The sequence below is a fragment of the Gavialis gangeticus genome, unplaced genomic scaffold (assembly GCF_001723915.1).
Source record: "Gavialis gangeticus isolate Ggan-Ray unplaced genomic scaffold, GavGan_comp1, whole genome shotgun sequence".
NCBI lineage: Eukaryota > Metazoa > Chordata > Crocodylia > Gavialidae > Gavialis > Gavialis gangeticus.
Genome location: NW_017728995.1, coordinates 48,782,189 through 48,805,292, shown reverse-complemented (window position 1 = coordinate 48,805,292; position 23,104 = coordinate 48,782,189). Strand labels below are relative to the sequence as shown.

General features: G+C 39.7%; 1 protein-coding gene and 1 long non-coding RNA gene across 6 annotated transcripts in view; one reads left to right on the top strand and one right to left on the bottom strand.

Moving 5' to 3' along the window:
* Window positions 1–23,104, bottom strand: part of DOCK10 (dedicator of cytokinesis 10) — a 236,148-nt gene that overhangs the window by 38,923 nt on the left and 174,121 nt on the right. For all 5 annotated transcript variants that reach the window (XM_019503641.1, XM_019503638.1, XM_019503642.1 and 2 more), the window contains exons 26-40: window positions 22,674–22,787; window positions 20,817–20,888; window positions 19,389–19,535; window positions 16,793–16,876; window positions 14,837–14,933; window positions 13,663–13,707; window positions 12,917–13,092; window positions 12,692–12,808; window positions 8,170–8,281; window positions 7,200–7,321; window positions 6,998–7,112; window positions 6,764–6,830; window positions 5,927–5,974; window positions 5,101–5,202; window positions 2,101–2,225 (exon numbers count right to left, since the gene is read on the bottom strand). In XM_019503641.1, the coding sequence (XP_019359186.1) occupies window positions 2,101–2,225; window positions 5,101–5,202; window positions 5,927–5,974; window positions 6,764–6,830; window positions 6,998–7,112; window positions 7,200–7,321; window positions 8,170–8,281; window positions 12,692–12,808; window positions 12,917–13,092; window positions 13,663–13,707; window positions 14,837–14,933; window positions 16,793–16,876; window positions 19,389–19,535; window positions 20,817–20,888; window positions 22,674–22,787 (1,543 nt within the window). The remainder of the gene's footprint in view (window positions 1–2,100; window positions 2,226–5,100; window positions 5,203–5,926; window positions 5,975–6,763; window positions 6,831–6,997; window positions 7,113–7,199; window positions 7,322–8,169; window positions 8,282–12,691; window positions 12,809–12,916; window positions 13,093–13,662; window positions 13,708–14,836; window positions 14,934–16,792; window positions 16,877–19,388; window positions 19,536–20,816; window positions 20,889–22,673; window positions 22,788–23,104) is intronic.
* On the top strand, window positions 1,399–6,455 carry LOC109288187. Its single transcript, XR_002095087.1, has 3 exons — window positions 1,399–1,502; window positions 3,221–3,333; window positions 6,332–6,455. It is a non-coding gene; the product is annotated as an uncharacterized LOC109288187 (long non-coding RNA).

Sequence of the window (23,104 nt, the reverse complement as noted above, 5' to 3'; positions counted from 1 at the left end):
CCCACCCCTCAGTGTCTCAGCTGTCTGCCTCAGTTTCCAGTTCCAATCTACCTTAAGTAAACCCAAGCCTCAGTTCCTCAGCCAGCTTCTCCGTAGTCCACCGGTTCTAATCCCGGTTCTGGCAACTTTCACTCCCTACACTTTAACTCTCTCTCTCTCACCTGAACCTTCCCCCAAGTATCCCAGGTACATCAAGCACACACATATACACTGTACCATCCAAGTTAGGAACTTACCTGTGTGTATGTGTAGGTGGGTTGTATGCGTGTGAACTGGTGTGTGTGTGTATATATTTATATGTCATTGTGTGCACGATATACAAATTAGTGATCTGTGTATGTGTACTGAGTGTACAGGTATTGACAATTGATTTTTGTCTAATTTTTAGTGTGTATGTGCTTGAATTGGTGATAGGTATGTGTCTGCCTAGGCTGGTTTGGATGTGTATGTGCCTGAGCTGGTAGCGTGTGTGTGTATGAACCTAATTGATTTGTGTGTTTGTATATGAACAATTGTGTCACACCCTCCTGTCTAACAGCGCAGTACTGAGATCCTGAGAGTTAGCCTGACCCCACAGGGCAACACTGCTGCCTGGGCACAGCCCATGTTGGTAAGATCGGTGCTGCCGCTGGCCCCAGCCAGCAGCATCAGCCTCCTGTCATCTGGCAACAGATCGGGAGCTCACCCGCACCCCTGGGAGGGCTGCAGGGGCTGTGCTGGACTTCTCCTGGGGGTGCAGGCTCTCAGTCTGCCTGCTGGATGCTAGGAGGCTGGTGCTGCTGGCTGTGGCCAGTGGCAGTACCAATCTTCCCGGCACCGGGTAGGAGAAACACCAAAACAACAAAACAGTTTCGACGGAAAAAATGGAACAGTGGTTTCGAAACAAAACAAACCTTGAAACACTGTGCCGTCGAAATGGAAGTCGAAGCAGAACAATGCTGTTTCACACAGCCCTATTGAACTCCCCTCTTTAAAGTTTCCTAACTCTCTTTCTTTGCATTCAGGGTGTACAAGCATCAGGAGTCCACAGCAGAAGATGGGGGAGCAGGGCCAATGAAAGAGAACTCACAGGGGCTTCTTCCCTGGCATAGCCATGCAATAACAGCCGAATAGCCTTCCAATATGTATGTGAAGTATACGAGCTAGGAAATACTTGAATTTTACACACACTTTAATTCTTTCAGTGAATTATAACAGTAAGGGGAAACAGAATACACATTTTTTTAAACAGGGCATCTGCTATGACAGCTAAATATCAATATATTTTCTGCTGGATATGCAATTCAATTTTCACATTGTTAAATAGATACATTTAAAAAACCCACATTACTTGTAAAGTTAAATGCATACTAGAAATTTTAAGAGGAAAAAAACTTAAAGGAAAATTGCTATGTAGACAGTACAGATTCAAATGCATCTGTTTTCATAAAATATGATTTATACAGATCAAAGTAAGAGAGAAGAAGCAACATTCAAAACATTACTTCTTTGCTGGTATGCATGTAAGTATGCATGTCACAGAGATGGCTGAAAGATTTAGAATTTTGAAATATTTCTACAGGAAAAGGCACACCATATTCCTGGAACTGGTTTGGAAAATACTCCCCATTTCTAACACTTCTATTGCTTCAGTCAGAAGGCAGGAAACAGGTCCTCAGCTGGTGCAAGTTTCCCTGAAGTCAATATTTATGGCACTTTGTATCAGCTAGATGTATTATGAATTCTAGCCAGCATTTTCATATTTGGGTTCCTAAATCCACCAAAGCCAAGGAAACAGAGCAGCTCTGAAAAATCAAGCTGTGTATTTAGTTTTCTAAAAGGATGTTGCGGTGTTTATTTCCAGGTAGTGTTGATAGAAAGTGTTAGCTCCCTTTCCTTACAGAGCTACAGGCCAGTTATTCACAGGCACATAAGCACTACTGCACCTAATATTCAGATTTTTAAATGAATTTAGGTTCTTATCTCATCAATTTTAGTAGAAGCTGGCACTTAAATACATTTAAAACCTTGGCCCTTAGGTTCTATGGTGATGGACTATACAGAAAAAGTTATATTAGAGAGACGGAGAGAGATAAATCCACATATTTCATTTGCACTTACTTGCAATGGTATTCTCTATCATTTGCAGCAATTTGGGGTTGGAAAATGCATTTTTGCCACGTATTATTGGTAATGTTTGAGATCTGTGTTGTTTGTGGCCATCATGACTTGAAGCAGAATGCATCCTGAAATTGAGAAGGCACCTTTAAAAAAAATTTTGTTGTCATGTCCCTATAGTTTTATCATGTCACTTCCTATAGTACTTTTCAATAGTCATAAGGGAGACCAACTGATACAAATACTTTCAGTTAATGTGTGTGGTGCATAAGTCAATAAGGTGGGCACAGTCCCAGGAAATGTTCTGTGATTTCTTGAAATCAGTAGGACTCATAACAACATTTGCTTACCACTAAAATAAGTGAGCTATATGTGGAAATAAGCCTTTGGGAATAAAGAAACTAGGTTTAATTCTTTTTATGCAGAATACAGGAGAAACGGAGAAATATTAAGACAACAGAATACCTAAAGCAATGAGTATTGCTTTCTAAAAATGGAGACAAATGATTTCAGGACTGACAGTGACAGCAAAATGAACATGATTTTAATTCTTGTTGTGTTGATAAGCACAATCAGCTATTTTACTGAATAGAAGAGACTTAAAACTGAAGACAATATTTAGGAATCAAAATTGAGGCCTGTAAATTCACAGTATTCCGGTTGTAAAATAAAAATGGTCTCACTTTTGGAGCTACTGGGCACCTGCAAGCACCCTTGCGCAATGCTCTTGAAAGTACTACCAAGAAACACAGCTCACTTACCTACACTCTCTAGCACCCAGAAAGGAGGCAGTGAAGCCACCATGAACACATCCCCTTTCTTCATTCTCAATATCTGTCTCTGGAGGTCTTGAGAGTGATGGCAGGAAGGGGGCGCAGCCATGGTGATTTCACTACTGCATTTCTAGTTCTGATGCACATGGAGTGAGAGAAGATGGGAAGGATGTGTTTTTCATGAATGCTCAAGAGCACTGCAGAAGCTGCATAGACATCTCAAATTTGGGTCACTTTTATTTAACTGACTCAATAGCAAAGTAGATACCTAACCTGAAGCATGTAGGTTTGATACTTTTTCTCAAGAGCATGTCTTCTTTACACATTGTTATTTTCTCTGCTTGGATTAGAATAACCATGAGTTTGGACTTAAATGGCCCAGAAACAAATAATCCTCTCAGAAGCAGAGATAGAAAGGTTTCTTCCAACCTTCCTCCCTCAGCTCTCCATGGCTCACCAAAAGGTAAAAAAGGGATTTATTACTTAAAAACGATGGGCTTCCCAAGAGCCATAACCCTGAAGAAAGTTGCCAAAGATTATAGCCACCCAAGTGCAGATCCTGTACCTCAGACCTTCCCCAACAATCCTCTACCATCCAACATTTACTCCATGAGTTCCTCCATCAAGCCCATAACTTCTGATTCAGGTACAGCACATCATTTAGAAAGTCAACCAATCTCAACTTAAGGACTTCAGTAAAAAGGTCTTTTCTGAAAACAGCTTCTGCAATAAATCGAACATTTATGTCTCATTTCTACTAAACTTAAACCACTCAGGTTCACTGGTTGTCATTTAATGATATTGAAAATTGTAGTTATTTATATTTATATTTTCAAAGGAGCTCAGCTTCCATTCAGGCACCAAAATCAATGGCCTGCCCTTTTCCCATTCAACATGATAAAACGTGTCCGTGTCAGCATGGAAGCTGGTGGGTGAAAATCTGATCCCAAGAGTTAGGTGCTGAGTATCTGAAAGTTTGATCCTGAGATCAGTTGAACACTTGGCTCCTCATGCATATAATATATCATCATTCAGCAAACATTAATAAATACAGAAATATATATGCAAGTTAGAACTTGAAGGTATTGTGGAAGTTAGAAGCTATGGGGCAGCATTAATATTTGCTTGCCTTTACAAATATTTTCATAGCCAAAACGGCTAGTTGCTGCCTTGGGAAGTACAAATAATAAGAGCTTCTGTAGACAACTGAAATATGCCTCATTTGTGGTGGTGTCCTTTTTTGTGTCACCGTGCTGACTTGCCTATAAACATGCAGAAAAACAACCGTCTCCTAATGCATTAGTTCAAAGACCTCTTGGCCAGTACCAGACGTGAAAATGAGATTAGTTTGTTGGGGGTGGGGTTCTGATTGCTTTTTACTCAGCTGTGCAGAGCCCCAAAATGCTGCTTGGGTGAGTGTTTTAGGCAAATACTGCTAGCTTGTTAGAGATATTCCTATTTATTTTTTCCTAAAGTGGCCAGACAATTATTTACTGCAGCTCACATTTTGCTTTTGGACTGAATCAAGAGGCCATAGGATAAAATCATTAAATGCTGGTAAAAAAACACTCCTACAATATGATGATTATTGTGAAAAAAAGACCAAGAAAGAGAGATCCAAAACAGCAAACAAAGATACAATAATTAATGATTGCACTACACAGCAATGTGGTAGTAACAAGATGTGAGTGCAAGTGCTCAGTTAGCTTGGCTTACACTGCAAGCCTTTCCTGTCACTCCTTCTTCTGGGCCCAGTACTGTTACTGGATCCATGAAAGTTGATTCTTAAATCAGCATAGAGCCCAAGTGACTTCCAATGGACTCTGTAAAGCCCTAAAGATCTAGTTAAATGGACTCACATGCAGGACTAGAGGCCTGAACTGTGAAGTCTCTGGGACAGAGACTTTATCTGTAAAGCACCGAATGTTCTTTGAAGAACACTGGGCTGGCAGTAACTAGTCATACACTTTTATAACATTGAGTAAGACCTAACCTTATTTCAGCTGAAGTAAAAAAAAAAAAAAAGATCAAAAAATTATTTTAACAGGAAAGAAAAGCACTGTCTGCAGTTATCTGAAATAGGTACTTTTGGCCCAGGGACTTTACCACTCTCTGGCAGTGTAAGAGGACCCCAAATTGAAGTAAATGGAAATTAACCTCTTTGTTTATTCTGACTTTAATTTGGATTTGCTTTAAGATTTTAAAAGTCAATAATACAGTACATTATTACCATTGTGACAGGAGACCAGATGTCTGGCATGATGAGTTAGACCCCTTAAGTGTTCCATTATTCTGGGTGGCCTGAACAAATTTAAATGCAGCAGCAATTTTCCTGGTGAAACAAAAACAAACATTAAGTTTATTATGGTACGTGATGCTAATCTCCTCATGCCTGTGAGAAAAAAAAAGTGCCTGGTGAAACCTGATACAGAGTATGAATCAGTCAATATGGCAACTTGTGACTTTTATAAGGCAAATCACACACAGAAAAGTGTATTGTTGTAGCATGAAAATAGAAACAAAGTATTACAATATGGCCAAAGAAAAGTGCATGTTTCACTTTAGGCAGCTGGAAAAGTGATCCTACATTTTTCTGTAGAGTGATTTGAAGAAAATACTAGAGGGTAGGAGGATCTCTGTTTTTTTATTCCTGGCAGAGCATTCATCAGGGTATGACAGAACCATTGCTTCCCAGGTATATGATGGCAACTGAAGGGATCTATTTGTTCTTATCTGGCATTTACACAAACCAAACAAAACAACACCAAGGTCAAGAAAACCTCCGTATGATGTGTTGTGGCAGTTTCCATAATTTATCGGTTTGCCTACGTGAAATCACATGGCCAATCAGAATACATTCACAGGGGAAGAAAGAATGAAAGACTGAAAGAACGAAAGAATGAACGAAAGAAATGATCTGTAGGTCAGCCAGAGTATTTTGGAGTAAGGCCGTTAGGAAAAAATTGGCAGGTGTTGATAATTTCATCCAAGAGTTAAGCCATAGTGTAATATGTAAAATACCACTGTAATTTATGTTGGATAATGAAAATAATTACCTTACTATATTGCGTTTTCCTAGATATCTAAAATTCTGCAGGCAAACTCTGAAAGACAAACAGAATATTTTCTATTATGCTAATAACACCATGTTATTTCTGTAAAAATTCTGAGTCTGGGTCACTTGAAGAAGACTCATAATAAATCAAACCTTTCATAGAGAAATGGTACTTAGAGAGTATACACATAGAGAACTGAGTGGTTTTGAGAAGTGGGGTTACAGAATGGGAGACTTTCAATCCATGTCATCATACCTTCCCCCCAGGGTTGGGAATTCCTTCATGACTGGTGGATTAATCTGAGGGGATGGCAGGATGACCATCTCTCCACTATCCTAGAGGAACATCTGAGAATAAGTAAAGGATGACCTGCCAGATTCACTTTACTCATCTTTCATACTGCAGCTGCAAGGGAATTGAGGTCTACTTACCAGCAAAGGACAGCTGGGCTAAGAGGGTCTGGGCTAAGATGAAACCTGATGGATCAGCTTGTATCTATGCAATCTGGATGACTATGAGCTCCACAGATTACACAAGATCTTTTGATTTAGGAAGGAGAGAAGAATTTCAATGCCATATGGAAGGACTGATGTGAAACAATACTCTCCAAGTTTCATATCCTCTTAATAGAAATAGTCAACATAAGGAATAATACAGTCTTTAACCATTAGCATGCCACAGTTTTACACAAAATATTCATAGGTTTTTCCTACATGGGAAAGTTACTGTGAAAGCTAGTGTAAGTTAAAGTGAAAGACCTACTCCAAGCTATTTCCTCGTGTAGATAAACTCGAAGATATACCGTGACAACAAGCAAAAAAAATGGAATGAACTTACTCTAAAATGCTGAAAAAGTCTGTTATCTCTGTGAGTGGAGCTCTCTGCCAATAGGAAATCAGTGTGTCTGGAAAGAGACAGCAAAATACATTAATTTATCCAGTACTAGAAATCTAGATTCTTACTTAAAACCAAAAATGGCTAAGAGAGATTGTTTCTCTTAACTTCAATGGGTTTTGGATCAGGTTCTAAGAATTTTATAATAATGCATGTAAGGAAGCAGGGATATTTTACCTTCTGAAATTGTTTTCATAATGTGAAGGAAACACATAAGAAGGCTTCTCGTTTCTGCTTGATCTAACTTGTCAAACCGCAAAGTTGATCCAATCAAAGATACAGGTCTCACAATCTGTTGAATTGACAGTACACAGGCTTTTTGAGTATACAGATAAGTTCTTCAACTCTAATAATTGTTTGCAGCCATTTATACATGTACCTTTTCACAGGTGTCAGTTCTCTCACTGTTTTTTTCATTGGTACTTGGGTTAGAGTCAAGACTTGCTAAGGAAGCTCTGGAGTCAGCATGGTTTGCTGCAGAGATAGCTATTGATGAAAAGGCTGTAAATGAAAGTCATAGCAAACATGCTAAAATGATATGTATGGATACAAAACTAAGAATAGCAACAAAAAATGTTGTATGGCATACAGATTGACATTAGTGCTTTGACTTGTCAATCTCTGTAATGAAGCTATTGATGACTACTTAGGGGACTGAAAACATGCAACAAGTTGAAATAATATGATACAGACTGCTGTTATTCATGGTATTTAAAAACATATTACATTCTATTCTATGAGATTCAGATTCAAAAGTATGTTGAAATCAGTAGGACGACTGAGTTGAACAGGCTTTGAACAGGTCTTGAGTGAAATAAACAAAGTAAATGGGATTTCCAAGCCTCCAGTAACTTTTGAAACAGTAAACGTGCTTGCCTCATTAAAAATCCACATGTACAATAATTTCTTCTGAGCATGAATTTCTGACATGCCAAACATAGTTGAAAAGAAAGCAGTAACTGCCCACTCTAGTTTTTAGTATTCTAGGAGAATCTTTGTACTGTACATATTTTTAAAGCCTGAGTTACTGCAGGAATGCCTAGGGCTTAGCAAAAGGCCAAAGGTTAATACGCCTTTCACATGCCCAGGGCTTAGTGAAAGGCCAAAGGTCAATATAATCAACCAGAGGCAGTAGAATAAGGAAACCAATGAAAGCAGGGTAATGTCATAATAAAATAAATCTAGAAATATAAGAAACGAGGAAGGACACTGCATAACTTTTTTCCTTGGATATCACAAACAATATGTTTTAATGATGGCATTCTCTATGGAATATACTTATTAGAAAGCACAATGGAGTGAAATGCACAGAAATGTATGAGAGTTTGCTCTGAGTCTTCCTTTAGTACCTGCTATAGAGTTCAGGACATCTTTGGAAAAGGATGTATCCACAGAGTTTGCATGTTTCATAGCTGTCTGATTTGGAAATCCTCCAGCAGTGCTCAAATCATCCCTAGATCCCTGCATTGTAAAGTAAATAGAAGAAAAAGCTCACACAGTGTGTTCATTAATTTTATAATTACATAGCCTCTGATACGATCTTTCAGACACTGAACTTGAAAACCTATTTTCAACTGATTAGACAAGGCAGCTGTAGAGATCAAGGCTGAATAATTATACAGAATATTAAACCCTCTCATAAGTAGAGTTGCAAATGACAGATCAGATCCAGGAGTATATTTACTTCTTCAAAAATGTGCATAATGTGTACAAAGAAGGTACTAAACAGCACTAGCTACTGTCAAATGAAACAGGTTGGCTTGCTGGAAAGTTATGGAGGAATATAACAGCCTACCAAGGCCAGATTAACGCATGGGCAAACTAGGCACGTGCCTAAGGCCCTAGGTGAAGAAGGGGCCCAGTTGTGCCTGCTTTGCTGCAGCAGTGTCACTGCTGTGCCACTGCAGTGCCGCCCAGGTCCTTTCCCCTTCTAGAGCTGCATGCTGCAGCTCCAAGCCCCAGCAGTAGCTGCTGCCCTATGCAAAGCAACTAGGTGCATAGTTTGTTTGCCTAGGGCCCAACCTTGCTGCCTACTCTTTTTCAAGCCTGCTTATGATCAGAGAGCATATCTAATCTCCACAAATAACGCATCTAGTAGATGATATAAAGCAACAAAGATTCATAGATTATACAGTCGGAAGGGACTCAATGGATCATTGTGTCCAACCCCCTGCCCCTGGCAGGAAAGAGGACTGAGGTCAGATGACCCCAGCCAGGTGATTGTCAAGCCTCCTTTTGAAGACCTCCAAGTTAGGTGACAGCACCACCTCTCTTGGAAGCCCATTCTAGACTCTGGCCACCCTTATTGTAAAAAAATCCTTCCTAATGTCTAACCTAAATCTACTCTCCACTAGTTTGCACCCATTATTCCTAGTTACTCCCTGGGGTGCTCTGGTAAACAGCGCATCCCCAATTCCCTGCTGTTCTTCCCATATAAATTTATAGGTGGCTACAAGGTCACCCCTTAATGTCTTTTGTACAGGCTGAAGAGATCCAGATCTCTCAACCTCTCCTTGTAGGGTTTTTCACGGAGACCACTAATCATGCGAGTGGCCCTCTTCTGAATCCTCTCCAGATCCTTCGTGTCCCTCTTGAAGTGTGGTGCCCAAAACTGGACACAGTACTCCAACTGCAGCCTGACCAGTGCCTCATAGAAGGGGAGCATCACCTCCCTCGATCTGTTGGTCATGCAGCTGCTAATACACGACAAGGTGCAATTGGCTTTGTTGATGGCCTTATTACACTGCTGGCTCATGTTCATCTTGGAGTCAACTATTACTCCAAGATCTCTCTCAGCCTCTGAGCTGCTGAGGAGGACATCCCCCAACCTGTAGGTGTGCTGGGGATTCCTCCTTCCTAGGTGGAATACCTTACATTTACCTTTGTTAAATTGCAACATGGTGGGCACAGTTTGGGTATTCCCCCTACACATGTAAATTCTACACTCTTGACACCAGCCAAATGACTCCAGTGTGACAGATATCAAAAGATGGTTGACTGAGATTAGCCTGAGAAGCTGCAGCTCCATTTCTCTAAAACTACTACATAGGGCCAGTGAAAGTCTCATGGGGTAGACTAAGCAGCTGACTTCTCTCTCAGTGTATCCATATGGAATGTTCTAGCTATGTTTCCCATAGAAAACATACACTGAAACCCTACTGCATGTGCTTAACTTTATGCACATGAGTAGTCCCCTTGACTCTGGAGGGGATATTTGCCAATATAATACTAAACATTTGCATAAGCAAGCTAAGGAAGTATGAATGGACTGTAAGGTGGACAGAAATCTGGCTGGATTGTTAATCTCAATGGGAAGTGATCAATGGCTCAAGGTCTAGTTGGCAGTTGGTATCAAGTGAGTGTTCCAAGGCTTAATCCTGGGGCTGGTTATGTTCTATATCTTCATTAATGATCTGGAAAATGGGATGGAGTACACCCTCAGCAAGTTTGTGGAGACATCAAGCAAAGTCCTGCACTTAGGATGGAAGCATCCCGTGAACCACCTACAGACTTGGAACCAATTGGCTAAGCAGCAGCTCAGCAGAAAATGACCTGGGGGTTATAGTGAACAATAAGTTGGATATGCGTTAGCAGTGTGCCCTTGTTGCCAAGAAGGTTAACAGCATACTGGGCTGCACTAGTAGGAGCACTGCCAGCAGATCAAGGGAAGTAATTATTCTCCTCTATTCACTGGTGCACTATGCACTGGTGAAGCCAAATCTGGAGTATTTTGTCCAGGTTTGGGCCCTCCCACTATAGAAAGGATGTGGACAAGTTGGAGAGAGTCCAGCAGAGAGCAACAATAATGGTTAGAGGACTGAGGCACATGACTGCTAAGAAGCTGAGGGAACTGGGCTTATTTAGTTTGCAGAAGAGAAGACTGGGGGGTGGGGAGGGAGCGACAGGATTTAATGGCAGCCTTTAACTACCTGAAGGGTGGTCCCAAAGAGTGTGTTCTCAGTGGTGGCAGATGACAGAACAAGGAGCAGTTACAGCAAGGGAGGTTTAGGTTGGATATTAGGAAAAACTCTCTCACTAGGAGGGTGTTGAAGCAACAGAACTGGTTACCTAGAGATGGTGGAATCTCCATCCTTGTAAGTTTTTAAGGCCCAGCTCAACAAAACCCTGGCTGGAATGATCTAGTTGGGGATGGTCCTGCTTTGAGCAAGGGGTTGGACTAGATGACTTCCTGAGGTCCCTTCCAACCCTAACTTTCTATGATTCTATGATAACTATGTGAAGGAACTAGATCTAAGGTCATGTGGACTTGGTATATACTTCCTATCCTGACCTCTGTGTCGCAGGGGCAGGAGCAAGGCTCTCCTCTAGCCCTATGGAAAATCAGCACTAATTTTTGTGAACCTAACTGCATAGATGTTTTCAAAGCTGCAACTAAACCAAAATTAAAAATGAAATCCAGTACAAACCCCTCACTCTATGCACCTTCTTATCATTCCTTATTCTCCCAATCCTTAGGGTATCCAGTTGAGAGGTGGCTAAAAAGTCAGTTTTCTGGATTGCAGGAATATTTCTTTTTCCAGAATTTTAAGTAATACATAAACTACATTTATCAGAATTTCCCATGGACTGAATTTCTCTTTTGTTTTGAAAATGCTGAAACATATTTTATCAGAAATCAAATATTTGGACACTACATATTTACACTGGCATAATCAGCCTTTACAACAGTGTAAGCAAAGGCAGACACACAAAGCACAGCAATAAGTCTGTCTAACTTACCCAAATCTTCTATAAAATTACTCTAGGAAAATCTGAGATAATATTACATGAGTGTAAGTTACGCTCGTGTTGATTTTGTCTGCCTGCAAATTGTGTCGGGGTAGCTGTTTACTCATGACAAACAGATTACTGCCTGCATCACCTAATAGTAAGGCCCTGTAATAGTTACCTACTTTGTGTTATTCCAAGTTGTCCCAGTGTAATCTTGGTGTACTTTATACTGCTGTACAAAACCACAGTTGTACAAAGCCACTGGATCCTGACTGTGACCCTAAACTGCATCTGACTGGAGGGCTTGGTGGCACATGGTGGGGTACTCCTGGTGGGGTAGCTTCTATAAAATACTACAATGTTGCAATCTCCAGAGTAAGGCAAGTATAGGGTGCCTCAAAACCCTAGCCCTCACTGCCTTGTGAGTACTCCTTGGTTGGAGGAAGGCTAAGAGACATCACCCTGACAGAAATGTGCCTTCGCTGAGGTGTTAGGCAGTCAGCAGCAGTTCTTATCTGGCCTTTGGATTCTGTCTCAGTGGTCTAAAAGGGGGGATGGTAGGTCTTGGGCAGGCTTCACTCCTCCATATTCTTGCCTAGCTGTACACATCTAGGGTCTTGGTGACTCGACTTACATGTACACCATGCTCCAGAGGATTTATGGTTGCCTACTACACAAAACCACTGTAGGTTACACCAGTGTAAACTTGTTCTGGGACTATGAAGCTGTTTAGCAAAACTGGCATTGTCATCAACTGCACAGATAAAAATGGTCTGTTCACAGGAGTATCTTGGTATGAGCTGTTCACCTATTGTGCCTCCCTCAGAAGTACTGGGTTCCCAGCCTTGGGGCAATTCCATGAGAACATTGCACTAGATTTAACAAAAGTCTATTGAACTGAAGACATTCATGAAGAATTTCAAGTTCAGTGAATCTGTATTTTTGATTAAATTTATTTCACACAAAAAGTTCTGACCAGCTCTCCTCTTTCAGATAAGTTCCTGGAACTCTGAAGTCTGATAAGGGCCAATCCACTTGAGATTTGTGAGCTGGCTTCCTTTTAGGTAACACTGAAGGAAGTAAGTGACATCAAAACCAAAATTATCCTTTTGAAAGGTATGAAGAATTGCATTATGTTACCTGGTTCGATGTATTTATGTTGAAAAGAAACATATCCTTCATGTAAATCCTTGGCATATTGTCCAGAAGCATGCCATAGAGTGGCATGTACAGGTTTGCTATTTGTGCCTGCTTCTCCTGAAAAGATGCAAACAAATGACTCAGGATAGACAGATAGCTGTGTAAGTTTTCAACTATGGTACAGCACATGAACATATCAAAAGAAAGAATAAATAGTTCCTTTACCGGCTCTGCATATCGATCATCAAAGGAATGTTTTGCCATTAGGTTTTTAAGTACAGCCAAAGCTAGGTGCCTAATATCCTGGTCTTCTTGAAGCGCAAAGCCAACCTCCCGGAGCAGCAATCCAATTAAGAAATGTTTGCGACAAAATTCATTGGTCAGGGTGTATTCTGGAATATCTGGAATAGAACAGACAAAGAACTTTATTTTATTTGTAAATCAACTATGTTAACATCCATTCCCTAGATAAAGACTTTTTCCAGTATTTCTCCAGGCCATCTTATTAAACTATTTCATATCTAATGATCCATATAACCAAATGCATGTGTGGGGCATAAAGTAAATCATGCTTTCATTGATGGCCAAATCCTGCTTACTTTATCCTGGTAAATCATTTCAGAACAAGTTAGGTACACAGTAATTAACATGGCTTTAACTTGTACAGTTTCAAAAATTATAAATAAATGGAAATATGTACTTTAAAGGGCTTTCCAGTTGAGGATCTCAAATAAATTTACAACTATTTAGTGAGCCTCCAGACATCCACTGGAAGCCAAGTATCTATCCCCATCTTATGGCAAAGGACACTGAAGCACTGAGATCCAAACTGATTTCATTTTCAGATACTTGAAATGGCTTCTTAAGATAACACCACAGTTCAGTAATAGAGTTAGGACTCAGACAAAACTCCTGAGACCAGTCTTGTCTGTTTAACCATAACACTTGAGATTAAGTAATTTGATTCTTACCTGATGCATGATATTCCTGCGTTGATTCTGAAGGCGTCATTGGGTCTTGAGTCAACAAAAATGTATAATGGTAAGAACCATATATTTTTATTAAATCAAATTAAAAACATTATTACTGATTAAATACAAAACAGGTATTTGTTTTCTATCTGCTAATTCCCAACCCACTTCAGTTCAGTGGAAAGGCTCCCATTGACTTAGCATGCTTTTGTTCAAGTCTTTAGATAACTGCCTATTCCATAAAACCCGGATACAAGAAAAACATACTTTTAGTCTTTTTTTATAGTACAAAAGATAACTAAGATAAATTTAAGTTTTTCAATACATTATACTTTAAACATAGGCAGAGATTGTCATGCTTCATGACTGCCATGTTACAGCCTTCAAGCAATAGCTTTGGACTCTGATAACTTTACAGTAGCTGTAAGGTTATCAGAGTAGCTGCCCAAGTCACCTTGCTATTCCCAGTTTAAGAGGATATCTTCCAATCTCTTTTTTAGCTTTGACTTCTTGCTAGGGCTCTATCAAATTCATGGCAGAAGTGGGCTGTGCTACGGCTCCTTTAATTTTGCAGGTTTCCCCGCATGGCTCATTCCTGATTGTCAGGGAAGTGAAAACCATGATTTTAAACATGGCTCTGTTTTTACCTCCCTGCTGGTCAGCAGCAAGCAGCAGGGCTGCCCGGGCGCTTTGGACAATCAGTGATGTAAGGCAAAAATGGCACCATATTTTAAACTGCAGTTTTCACCTCCCTGACAATCAGGAGTGAACCCCAAGTGGGGAGGCAATAGTGCCATGAGTTCTACCATGAATTTGACAGGGTCTCACTTATTGCCTTTCCTGCTGCCCCAGCTTCTAATTTTTTTCTTGGCCTGGGAGCCACCTCAGGCATGAATATTAGCTTTGATAATTCTCTCTTCATAAGCAATCTAGCTTCCGCTACTGATCCACGTTTTAATTGGACTGGCAGGCATCTTTGAGATAAGAAGAACTAAAGGTATAACTTGTGAGACTCCAACTGTTTCTTATTAAAATTATACCTAACTATCATTCAGAACTTTCATGCTGTCTTGTAACATCTCTAGCTGTCACTTAAAAGAGTTAATTGTTGTCCTGTGATCTCTCAAGAATTAATTTTCTCTTTGAGAACTCAATGGAGGAGGTAAACTAATACCTGGAATGTGTACCGATCGTATGGGCAGGCACAAAGGAATAAAGTGTTCATGATGGCAAACTTCTTGAAGAAAATCAAATTTATACTGATACAAAACCTGAAACATAATAATATTAAATAGTTAGTATTGACATCCAGGTAAACAAAGAACCAATATTTAAATAAGATGCGTCTCAATGGTTCTCTTTTTCTTAAAACCGTTCCCATCAAACAGTGAAAACTTTTGGTCAATTATACAATTCTATAATTCAGAATTAAATACTCAATTTTCTTCCAGGTTCTTAACGGCACTTATTATAACCATGTGTACTTCATACTGGTCCTGATTTAATACGCATCCTGTAGTACTTCAGCCAAGCTACCTATTTAAAGCAGCTTTCTCCTTAAAACCTCCCATTGGCTCCCTTTAACGGCATATGTTATAATTAAAAATTTTGGGGGATAAGAAGTATCATCTCCAGTTCACATAAGCCAGAACTGTAGCAATCATTTTCATAATCAATATCACTCACTGATCCAGCCCTGGGTATTAAATAAAAAAAATTACAATGGCTTTGTGTTTCCTTTCCAACCCAAATCCTTTTACCAAACGAATACTGTTTCAGTGATATACTCCCAATCCAAACTCTTTCTATAGTTTTTAATGAGCTTTGGCCTCTAGTGTTTTTGGTAAAATGTATCATCTACTGCAATCGTTCCTTACAATTGTTAATAGAATAGGGTATTCATTAAAATGTAATTAAACCTTAATGAGCACTGAAATGATAAGAGGGTAAAACTAATTATCATGCTATATTAATAATTAGTAATTAATTATAATATTTGCCATTTCTATAGAAATCTCCTATTTAAAAACTACTTTCAAAATGCTTTACTATTGTAAATGAATTTAGTCTTGCAACACCCATGTAAAGCAATTGTTCCTGTTTTACAGATTGTATACTGATGTTTCACTGGTTTATACTCTCTCCAATTTGTCCACATCCTTTCTGTAGTGGGGGACCCAAAACTGAACACAGTACTTCAAATTTGGCCTCACCTGTGTTGAATAGAAGGGAAGAATCACTTCCCGATCTGCTGGCAACGCTCCTACCAATACAGCTCAGTAGGCCATTAGCCTTCTTGGCAACAAGGGCTCATATCCGTCTTATTGTCCACTCTAAGCTCCAGGTCCTTTTCTGCAGAGCTGCTGCCCAGCCAGTCAGCCCCCAGCCTGTATTTGTGCATGAGATTGTTCCATCGTAAGTGCAGGACGTTGCACTTGTCCTTATTGAACCTCATGAGAATTCTTTTGGTCCAATCCTCCAATTTGTCTCTGTCTCTCTGAATCCTAGCCCTACCCTCCAGCCTATCTACTACTCCTCCCATAAAATTAATTCTTAGAGAGATCATAGAGCAACTATAAGCTCTTTTAAGTGACAGATAGAGACACAAACTTTCAGAAAGTGCATTCCATCCCATCTTCCAGACTGCTGATGAAGATACTGAACAAAACTGGCCCCAGGATCAACCACTGGGACACTCCATTTGCTACTGGCTGCCAACTAGACTTTGAGCCATTGACTTTGATGTTTCACTGGTTTATACTCTCTCCAATTTGTCCACATTCTGTCTGTAGTGGGGGACTCAAAACCGAACCCAATACTCCAGATTTGGCCTCACCCATGCCCTTTGATCCTGAAAAGCCAGCCAGATGCATACAGGTATTTTTCTCTGAGGATATATTAATATCTGTTATGTAGCCTAGCCAATCTCAGAAAATAAACTGAATGTAGCAGCTTCAAGTGAGTAGACAACTCTGGACAAGTGGTACTTTTTATAGGATTGAGGCTAAATTTGTAAAACACTGTTTACACTAAAAACAAATTCTATTGGCTACTTTTGAACAGAGAGCAAACTACTGAATATAATACTGAAAATGCTCTGATATCCATTCACTTTTTAAAAACATAATACCTTGGGAACTCCTGCTCCAAACATGCTTATATAGCTGTTGATCATCCTGAACACAGAACCACGATCCATAAACGTAAAACAGCGCTGAGGAAAAAATAAAACAGTTATGGCTAGAACACGAATCACAGGAGAAGATTCACTAGCACAACCTGCCTGAGAAACATGTTGCTCTGGCAATCTATAGAGTCTATAGAACTGGCTTAACTGATCGGTAAAATCAGTTTTCACCTGTTTGCAATGAAAAGCAGCCAGAGCACATTGGTGAATCTGGCACATTGTAATGATTTGAAAGAACAGTAGGGATATACAGGTTAGATATTTTGCTTTTAATGTGACTATGGCCTGAAACTACCATCACTCTGGATGGTTAATAAGTGGGTTATCTAATGAAAAGGAACACTGCCACATACTGTACCATTCAATAAGTAGGGGTACATGCAAAGCAAGATGACTGAATCTTCCCTTCAACAACAAAGCCATGATTCTTGAAAAATCAATTCAGCCAAACAGCTCTCTGAATATGGACTATGTTATCTTTCTGGAAACATGTCATTAAATCACATTATGATAAGAACAGCATTCTTGGTGACTGATGAGGCTAAATGGCTTGAAGATGTAAAGGTTATTGTACCACTCAATTCTATAGCTGCTGACACTTTTCAGAAGGGTGGGAGAGTCTTGCAGTGTCATCCTGCTGTATAAGCACTGCAATGCTAGCCCCCCTATCCAAAAGGTAACAGATGCTCTTGAACTGTATAACAGTAGCAAACCCCTAACTGCTCAGTACATGGCACAGAAATTGGACTGCTGTAAGCTTTGGTCCAGAGACATCAGATAATTTCAGTAGCCTAAAGGGTTTGTTTTGGAAAACCAAATTATACAAAAAGGACCTGATACCTCATCCCATTACAGAACACAGCTTTATCACTTGTACAAACTTACAACATGTAAAGACAACATACAAAACTACAAAACTAACACCATGGAATACTAGCAACCTTGCAATAACACAGCTAGAGAATCAAGCCAATGTAACTCTCCAAATGACATACTGCATTGGATAAGCACAGAACATGCCAGATAAATTTGCAGCAGATAAGGTTTCCATACTACACCAGAAGGGATTTATCATTTGTTAAGTGAAGTGTGCCAAGAGGGAATTACACCTCTGTACAGTTGGTTTTCTTGATAAAAATGTTGCTATATATTTTCCCCAGAAGCTGTGTTTCAATCTGTTACAAGAAGATTCACCCTGATCCTCTTACCACTATTTTCAGCATACACTGTACATGGCAGTCTATGTATGTGCTACTGGGTCACAAGATTTTTTTTTATCATTCCTGTTCTCAGCTATCCAGATGTGGAACAGGCCACACTCTGTCCAGTTGTAATTCTTTCACATCCTGTACTTAAATCAGAGAATAAGGATGTCCAACAATTGCGGGATATGAGGAGAAAATAAAAAAAGACAATCTTAGCACTACTCTTATTTTACTGAGGAGTTATACAGAGAAAAAAATATGTAGGCATATTTTGTTCTATCAAGTAAATAAAAGAGTGCTCAGAGCATTTGATTCTTTCCAAATCCCACCCTATATGCAAAAGGTTACTGACACTCAAACAACAGTGAGAAAAAAAAGCATAAAAAACTACATATTATTGATTTATATACTGCTTCACTTAGCTGGCACAGGCAATAGACTATGGGTAAATTATTGTAAGAGCTTCAGTTAGGTCCTTAATTCCCTAAATCAATAAGTTTGGTTCCTCTTAACCCACTTAAGTGCTTTTGCAAATCCAGTTAGAGATCAAATTTTTAGAGGTATTTAGGTGCCTAAAAGATGCACTTATTCAGATTTTCAAAACCACGTAGGGGTGGATCACCTATTCATTTTAACAGGTGCCTTTTGACAACACTTAGACTTTGAAAAGATTTAGGTTCCCAAGTCAGTTAGGCACTTTTGAGACTGTTATGTTGTGCTTGTGGTTGTCACCATTTTAGTTTCACAGACAAAACTGATGAACGACTATAACAGCAATAACCATTGCTGCACTGTGAAACCCTCCCCCCAATAATTTGTTAGAGGAATATAATAGCATATCCTGATACAGCAGCTTTACTTGACTGTTACAAGTAGCTTACAGAACACCAGCAATATGTTTACACAGGTATGTGAAAACTGTTTCCCGTTATTATTCTTATATATGTCTAGCCAGTCTGTATTCCAGTCACACAGTTATATGGTAGGTCAAGAAACCATGTTAGTTTGATTTTGTAATAGTGGTTCCATTCATCAGCAGACTTTTCTTTCATAGTTACATTAACCATGTACAATAATATGTGCTAACTTGATCCCAATTTCTAGATAAATATATATGAACGGCAATTTATTTAGAAGATTTATTTACAGCTATTGGACTCCCACAGACCTAGTAGCACATATAAGAAACAACTGTACTATAAATCAAAACTGATTCTGTAAACTCAGTTATCATTCAGATAGGGTTGTTTTTTTTAACTTATAGAGTTTCATTTCCTTGACTCTGAATTATGTATGGCTGATTATGTGCATGCTGTAGCAATGCAACATCTCACCTTGAGAAATCTGGCAACACTGTGGTTTGCATTTTTTGTTTCTTCAGGAGCATCTTTGTATTTCCAAACAACATGGTCTGCCAAGTTCATTATAAGTGTGTTCTGTTCAGTTTGGAATGATTCTGGAAATCTCTGAATTCGAGGAACCTAAGCAAAATATAGAAGTGTGTTAGTCATTAAATCTTAAAGTAATTTTACTCTATTTCTATTGTATTTCCATTCTATTCCGATTTTACATTGGGGAGGCTTCACTGAGATCATTGGAGTTTTTTGGGGGTGGGGAGCAGATGACCATGAAGGTGACTGCAGCTTGGCGTCGGGCAGCTTTGGTTTGCTGGTGGTGGGGAGTGGTGTTTTGGGAGTCCCCCAGCATGTCCCAGCATGTTCTCTGGGCTAGATGGGGCTGTCCCCTCCCCTCTGCTTCCTGGCTGGAGCTTGGCACAGACTTGCAGGCACAGCAGGGTCTGCTGGCCTCCCCATGCTCCCTTCTTCCCCCCGTCTCACCACTCACTGATTAAGCAGAGATCTCTTCCTCCTTTCTCCAACAACATGGACCATAGCCAGCATGTGGTATGCTAGCTAATGCTGTGTAAGGCTCTGGCAGAGACTGCAGACACAGCAAGGTCTGCCTGGCATCCCCCTGCCCTTCCCTCCCACCATCCCTCACTGCTCAAGCAGGAAATCCCCCTCTCCCTCCCTTCCCCCCATCTCCCACAGCACGAACCCCAGCCCCATGGACCCTAGGCATGTGGTATGCTAGCTAATGTTAAGAGGTGTGTCTGTCTCCAATTTCACTGGGATAGGCAGACAGAACAGTGACCACTTAGGGCTTTTACAGCTAATCAACAGGTCACCCCGGTAAGCTGTTTAAGAAGTTTGAAGTAATGGAGAGAAGCTATTGCTTTGCTAATGGGGTGATACAGACTCTCTGGGCTGGCTTGCTCACCTGTCAGTTTCCTGCATACAGTATGATGAAGCAGGGAGGAGACTGAAAAGCTCCATATCATCAACAATGCATTCACTGCACCCCCCGCCTCCCCCTTGCTTCAGAGTGCTAGCGTGGGGCTGGCAATAGTCCCACCCCTTGAGCAGCCAGTACGGAAAAGCCTGGGACCATGCAGGCAGACATCCCTAATGAGAGAGTCCTGCTGGGGGCTGGCCATACCCCCCTCAGCTCATCCCTGGAAGGGAAGGGAGGGATGCTCTAGTGCCCCACAGCTTCTAGCCTGAGCCACTGCAGGCACGTACCTGGATTTCCTCAGTGCAGAGAGAATGTCTGTCCTGTTTCAAAGCAGTTCAGCCTAGCCAGGTTAGACTAATCTGCAAAGACTGAATCAATTCAGGCTCACACTTTCTGAATGTCTGTGCCTAGCCTTTATGATTAAATATACTTGGATATAAACCGATTTAGTTTATAGTTAATAGTACCTGTATTCTGCTTGTATCAACCAAGTGCTGGGCCATTGATTTTAAAATAATTGTCAGGAAGAACCAGGAGTGCTGTTAAAAAAAAGTTTAAAATTGAAGTCACATAATAATATCAGCATTAAATAATGAACTGTTTTGTGGTATTTTCAATTCAACATTCTTTCCCTTAGGAGTGGTCTGTGTTTCTCAGCTGTACATAATGACAACAGTTTCACTACAGTCAAATTAAAGTAGTTGACATTTGGCTATTAAGTATTTAAGTCACTTGCGCAATGTCACATTTTTCCTGGGATAAAGTACTTTATCCCATGTCCATTGTCTTGGGATAGAATTTAAAAAAGCTTCACAGAATAAGAAGTACTAACAAATTATCCCAAGACATTACAAAATGTGTTAGAATAGCTGTCCTGAGATTGCATCACTGAATCAATGGCAAGAAAGTAGCACTGAATTTAGTTGCTCACTAAATCTTGATTAAATGAGGGCTGGACCCAATGATTTTGTGAGGTCCCTTCCAGACCTACTGTCTAATGACTATGAAATGGTGATATGTGTACCTATCCCAGGACATTTCTGTTCCAAGACAAACACAGGCACAGTCTGTCCAGGTACAAATGCAATGTCTGTTCCTAGCTTTGAGAACTTATCCTGTATGAAACTAAGCAACTTCAGCTCTGTTTGACTTCATTTGGGAACAGAAGCCATTTAGCACGTTGCTGAATTAGGCACTTGGCAATTGTGATCTCTTCCTTATTAAGAAATAAGTAGTAAATAAATTATTACTTTAATTCATAACAATGTCTGCAATAATTCAAGTCTAGTTTACAAATAGATATGGCAGAAATACATCAAACATAACAAATGTAGAATCATCTCAACAGAGAGGTTCAAGTCTGAATGTACATATAGAGAATCAAATGCCTGAAGACTGGTGGGAGAACAATGAAAGCTTCTATGTTGAGATGGTAGTATGGGTTGGAAGACTTCAATCTCTGTAGCTTTTAATTGAAATAAAAGGACTGTTAAAATGTATAAGAGGAGTTAACATGGATAAGCACCTCAAAAAACATGTCAACTATGAATACAGAAAAAACTGCCCACAAGTCTAAATAGTGGGAATTTAATTTCCTGCATCAAATGTGCACTAATGGCCAGTTTCTCCTACATTCCCTGAAAGTCCTGCCACACTAGTGGTAGATAGGAGCTGGGAACCAGAATGATCTGGATAAACGAGAACTTCCTTGCTCTATGGGAAGTCCTCAGCTGTTCTAATGTTGGCATAGATAGCTCTTAAGCCAGTTCCCTCCTAGACATGGCATAGAGGGTAGGCCAAGTTTGGTATATATGTTGTAGTTTTATGGTGAGTTAGTTAAACAAATAAACTAACAGCTTTTAATACTTATCAAAACAATTATGATTGCTGATGACTATCAACTAATAGTAACAGTATTAAAACTAAGTGCCCAATATTCACTTGACTACATATTCTATTTTACTTGCAAAGAAGTATTCAAGATGAGATTCCTGACACTTCTTGTGAGGTTAAAAAATAATAAAATGTTAAAAATTAACATTTTATTTCTCACTGAATTATGGGAGAATTGTATCTCTCACAGTGGCTGAGCAATAACAGAAAAGAAATCCAGGAGGAGGATTTATACCATGTAAAGCCACTGTACACTGTGTAATGGGTTATGTTGAGAATTTGCATGACAACAAAGAAAGCCTGATAAAGCTGTTGGATCATTATGGACTTTGATATGTGCCAAGTACATAGGGAAAAGAGCAAGGGAAGCTGAAGTGGAAAATGTGAGAGCAATCGTGAAATATACTAGAGCTTAAATCTGTATTATTCACCTTTAAGACATGTTTCACTGTTAATTGGTCATTTGATTTCAAAAGGCCAGTCATATTCTTGGCTAGCTCCTCATGAACAGTCCTTTCTTCGGATGACTTGGTTCTGAACACGTACTAAAGAAAAATCAATAACAGTAATGTAAAAATGTATAAAAGTCCAGCCAAGAGTAGGTAGAGTATAAATAACACATCTTGTAAGAACAGCCGTAGTGATGATTTTGGACTGCTGAGATACCTTGACTGAAAACATGAATTCATACGAATTCACCTAAGAACAACGGTACAACACTTCTCCTCTACTGATCCTGAGTTTTAAACGGAACTCCCCATTAATTTCAACTAGATTTGAATCGAAAGGAATTTCTGCTTAAAATCCTTGGTGCATAGGCCATTTTTTAAATTTGGGTATCAGAATTTCTCTTGAATTTACT